Below are 5757 nucleotides of genomic sequence, written 5' to 3' on the forward strand. Positions count from 1 at the left end.
AGTACTAGTATTAGGAATAGAATTTAGGCATGAGATTACCATGATCTTAGTATGCCTAATTAAGTCTATATGGATTTAGCCCACTGACTATGTTCTAAATATTGTGCGCCTTACTTGTTAGCCACTTATTACTAGTATGGTTCAACCTCCACCATACTGTTTCAACTTAAAAACTTAGAGGAGAAAACTTTAAAACGACTTCTCAATTAGGAGACAACTTACTCATTGAAAGATTTTCAACTTTTTTGGCTCTTAGAGTATGATAACTTATATTCACATAATGAGGTATTTAAATTTCTATAACTTTTCTCTCTTTTATTTTTTATGCAACTTTCAACTTAAAACATGCAACAAATTTTCATCACAACTTCATAAAAAAAATTATTCACTAAATAGTGAAATTGACAAAAATTTAGGGACAAAAAATATTTATTTTAACCAAATATTATTATAACAGATCAAGTGCTGACAATGAAGATTGCTATAAAGAATATTTTTTATTCTTCATCATATATAGATTTTGTATGTGGCAAATCATGAAAAAAAAATTATGATAAAGTGAGTGTTTTCCTAAATACTATTGTGGAATTCAATAGAAAATTTAAGTCATGTATTTGGGGTTTAGAGACTCCCAATGAATTTGAAGCAATGTAGAGTTCCGTCATAATTGGGTTTGAGTTGCAAAAACAATATATAGTTGTCACATATGTATGACATTCAAAGTATATGAATCCTAGTTTACTTTATAGATGAATTTTTGGGTGGAATATTGAGAACAACCTCATGATCAAAAAGTGAAAATTCACTCTATCATAATTTTCTTTTGAATTTTGGATGAGGTTTGAGTTTGCAATAAAAATACTAAAATATAAGGAGTTATTTATAATAATGATTCACTCCATTAATTACTAATGCTAAAGTTGAATTGAGATTTAGAGAAACGTGACAGAAATGTTTACACTCTAAAAAATGTTTTTACATTTTTAAGAAGAGTTATGGATTACATGTGTAAATTGTGGAGTTAAAAATAAGATAGTGAAATATGGAATAGAAATGGTACATATATTACGGATAATTGTATATCCTTAGTTGAACTTCACTTGTCACCGGAACTTCCATGTCAAAGGAAAAGCATAATTTTCCAACTATTTGCACATTGGTTATAGCAAACATTTTTCAACTTTAATACGTGTTTGGATCTCTCCATCTCTATAAATTTAAGTATATAAATGACATTAAATGTCAATCATAAAAAAAATATTAATAACCATTATACATAAAAAATAGTAATGCAAATTAAATGGACACAAGAAAATGGAGATGACCTAAATTCTTTTAGTACAACTAAATCATCTTGTTGTCAATACAAGAAGCTTGAGAGAGAAAACATAATGCAATAAAGATTTACAAGTAGGATGAACAAAAATATTTATAAAAGAATCAATCAAATCAAAAGATTAAAAAATTTTCATCCTTGGTAGAATTTTGGTTCAACTTCTCAACCCACACATTCTTATTATCGCACTTTTTATCGTCCTCTTTCTGCCCCTCATTCTCCTTTTTCTCTCCTTGCTTTTTATTCTTGGGGAAAAATATCCCATGAACAAAGGACTCCACATCTTTTCTTGAAAACCCTTCAGAATCCACAATTTCATTTTGAGGTATATAGGGTGGACGCGCAATTTCCAAGATCGTGTCCCACTTGACACATTTAAAGAAATCATGACCCTTGATATCATCCACCTCGATCCTACGATTGGGATCTTTTGTAAGCAACTTCTTAATCAAGTCCCTCAACGGTGTCGTTTCCCCTGTCAACTCAGGCTCCTTGGTCAAAATTTGGTGAAACGTTTCCTTCCTATTTGCACCCTTAAACGGTGTCTTCCCGTAGAGCATCTCGTACAAAACAACGCCCAACGACCACCAATCAACTCCGAAATCGTGTCCTTCACCTGAAATAACCTCGGGTGCCACGTAATCCTCGGTTCCCACGAACGAGTTTGACTTTTCCACCGAGTCTGACTCGCTCCGACGACGCATCAGCTGACTCGGAATCTCTGAGTCATGAATGAGTTGCGCCGAGTGACAGTAACAGTTGAAGCGCGAGAATCGTCGCTTCCTTCGGTCCTTCTCCGGGGACGAGTCTGAACCGGGTGAGGAGTTGCAACTCGACGAGTTTGACTTGTGTAGCATCTTGGAGAGGTCGAAATCCACGAGCATTATATGACCTGATTCTTGGATCATGATGTTCTCTGGCTTCAAGTCCCTGTACACTACTCCGAAATTGTGCAAATACTCCAATGCTAGGACCAATTCAACTGCGTAAAACCTTAACAACAAAAAACAAAATTGTATGGAACAGAATCATCAGTAATAATAATTTGGTTATTTTTTGCCTTTCATCTCTTTATAATATTAAACTTGTCATTTTCATTTCTCTATTTTTAATTCTACAATTTTAATTTTTTAATTTAATAAAATTTATAATTTTGATTTTTTTATTAAATATATATCCATTAAAATTATAATGTTGATTATGATATTACATTACTCATTAGATAGATGACACACTAATCAAAATTTAATAATATTTAAGTAAATTTTATTTTTAATTCTCATTTTTACTTCATAAAACTAAAAAAATAAGGTGAAAACGAGAACAAAAAGTAAAATTTAATTTAAATATTATTAAATATTAATAATTATGTCATTTACTTAATATTAAATTATAATTAACGTAACAATTTTAATAATTAATGGATGAGAACAAAAATTATAATTTTTATAAAATTAAAGAACTTAAATTGTAGAATTAAAAATAAAATAAAATTATAAATTTAACACTATTGAGCTTAAGCCTTGTTTACTTTTCTTTTTTACTTTTTTAACACTATTAAAAACAAGGCTAAACTTTTATATATTGTTTAATGTTTAATGCATTCATATATTAATGATTAGAAGATTGTATCTTCTCCCTCTTCTAACTTTATTTTTGTTCGATATCATACTTAATTTTACTCCTTGTGCTTTGAATCACCTACTAACAATTATCTATGCAATTTTTTTGAGTTGTATTTTGAAAACTAAAATCAGTTTTTGAAAGTAGAAATTAACCATACCCGTTAAATTTCACATATTTTAAAAAGAAAGAAAATTTTAAAAGTTTCCATTTCAAGGGATTAATAAAATACATGCACCTACGTGATTTACAAGAGAAATGAAGGAAAGATTTATAATTTCATATTTTTTATTTGAGTAATCAATATTATAAGTGTGACTCATTTCTTAAACATGTATGGTATCCATATCCAAAATAACACATAAAAAACAACCAAGCTACAAATAGCTAAAGCAACCTTTTCATTCAGTTTTCTCACACACGTGAGAGAAAAGTAAATTTTGGAAAAATTAATCTGAATTTTAAGCTTGCAATCCAAATATTTTCCAAAATCATTATCTCAATAAAAAAAAATGGACATATAGAAGAGACTAATTAATCACTGACGCAAGAAATCAAGATTGGAATTTATGGCCCAAAGAGATATCACATTTTGTGACAAATAGCATGTTTATAATGGTGGTGGAGAGAACTCAAATTATACATAGCACGATTCTATCTTTAAAATTTCTTGAAAACACTAAATTTTTCAAATTTGATTATAATTAGTTTGAATGATAACTAATTTTTGTCATTGAAAAATTTAACTTAATTACTTTTAATAAAATTTTTCTTTTAAACTAATTTTTCATATACAAGTCAGAACTCCAGAACTTTAATAGGATCAAACACAAAACTTGAAACTGAAATTTTTGTTAAGAGGATTTAGTATTATTGGAATCAATTACTTGATGTTTTGAATTTTGTAATAATAGAAAGAGAAAGGAAAAAGGGATAATTACCTTATGGTTTCTTCAGAGAAAGTCTTGTGGGGTTGTTTTTTGCGAAGAGAATGTAGAGTCCCACCGTGGCAATAATCGATTGCGAATCCAAGGAGTTGGTCCGTTTCAAAGGCCCCACGGAACTTGGGCAATAACGGGTGATCAAAACGACACAGTATGTGCCTCTCAAACGACACCCTCTTACACCCACTGTCGCTCTTATTCTTCTTCTGCAGCAGCGCCTTCGACACCACCTTCAGCGCCAGCCACTCCCCGCACGTGCCGCTGTACGGCCTCGCCAGGAACACCACGCCCTTGGCCCCGCGTCCCACGGCGGATACCACCTTCAGGTCCCGGAAGTCCATGGCGTCGCCGCGCCGGAGCTCGTGCTCGCTGTCGCTGTCGCCGCCGTACATCACGGAGCGCCTCCGGTGGGTGACTCGGCGTACGCACGCATGCACGCACGCACGCACGCACGCACGCACGCACTCGTTTCAGCTCCCTGTTGTTGTTTCTCAGAGGCTTTTATAGGGTGCGGCTCCGTGGGGATCTTCACCGTGCACACGTGGGACGATGCTGACGTGGCGGGATGCTATTGGCGCTGGGGTGTCGAAAGTGAAAACGGGTTTGTTAATTGTTAGGGTGGAAGTGCAAGGATACGACTCTGGAATACGTGTGAATCTATAGGGGACGTTCAAACTTCAAAATCAGAAGAGGCTATATTAAGAAAATGGTTTACCCAAAACAAGGAAACAGAAGACAATGTAAGAAGGTACATTTTCAACGTGGGTTACGTGGCAATGCATAAAATACATTTTTTTTTAAAAAAAAATTATATTTTTGTTTAAAATATTTGAATTTTGTTGCTGTCTTTTTCAATTTTAAAAATTATGCTCCTCATTAATGGAAGGTGCAACGTATTTTACATATAACTAGAATTATTGCTTGCATAATGCATGGGTAAATGTATTTTAATTGACTTAAATACTATGTTTTAAGATCTTATAAATACAGTATCTTGTTTAAGTTTTTTATAATAAAAAAAACTGTATCTGTGACATTATTTTTAAGTGTCGTATTTTAGTTTTTATCCCCGATTTTAATTAGTTTAGTTTCTTTTTTACTCAAATTAGTTTAGTGTTAAAATAGTTAATAAAATAAAAAAAAAATGAATTAAAATAAATAAGACAACAGATAATATTTTAAAGACTTAATTGTAGTTTTGATCTTTTGAGTATAACAATTGTATAATTTTAGTTCTTAAGATTTTAATTAGGTAATTTTAATCTCTAAAGTATCGCAATCATGCAATTTTAATTCTTTTAAGTATCATAATTGTATGGCAGTCCCCAAATATTGCAGTTATACAATTTTTAACCTATTTGAATAACATATATTATTACTAAAATTAATAATATATGTAACTTAAATAAATAAATAAATTGTATAATTGTGATTTATGTAGTACGAATTTGGACACGATATAGACGAACATGAAGATACAACAAAATCAAAAAACATAGGACATGGCACACACACATATATATAATATATAATACAAATAACATGGCAAAAAATTTATATATTAATATAACAATTACTTACTAAGTCTCAAAAATAAATTATTAAGATACATCATATTTTGCAATAAAAAATATCAAATCTTCACTTCTTTGTTTTTATTTTTATTGAGATTTTTCCTTTTAAAAAAAATACATTCTCCCTTTTTTGTTTCTATTTCTATTGAGATTTATTCTTGAAAAAAAAAACTCAAATTCTCTCTTCTTTGTTTATATTTTTTTTATTGAGATTTAATTTTTTTAAAAAAAAAATCTCAAATGCACGTATCAAATAATGCATAAAGATAGAGACATGTTT

The 5757-nt window shown here is 30.8% G+C and overlaps 1 protein-coding gene across 1 annotated transcript; it reads right to left on the minus strand.

Annotated features, from left to right (window-relative positions):
* Positions 1-1315: 1315 nt before the first annotated feature.
* On the minus strand, positions 1316-4538 carry LOC109814292 (serine/threonine-protein kinase OXI1). The gene is made up of 2 exons (XM_020378680.3): positions 3901-4538; positions 1316-2329 (listed from the first exon to the last, which is right to left on the minus strand). The coding sequence occupies exons 1-2, from the start codon at positions 4293-4295 to the stop codon at positions 1450-1452; spliced, it is 1275 nt and encodes a 424-aa protein (XP_020234269.1). The 5' UTR covers positions 4296-4538; the 3' UTR covers positions 1316-1449.
* Between the last annotated feature and the right edge of the window lie 1219 nt (positions 4539-5757).

The sequence above is a fragment of the Cajanus cajan genome, chromosome 4 (genome assembly GCF_000230855.2).
Source record: "Cajanus cajan strain Asha chromosome 4, NIPB_CcT2T_4, whole genome shotgun sequence".
In the NCBI taxonomy this organism is placed as follows: Eukaryota; Viridiplantae; Streptophyta; class Magnoliopsida; order Fabales; family Fabaceae; genus Cajanus; species Cajanus cajan.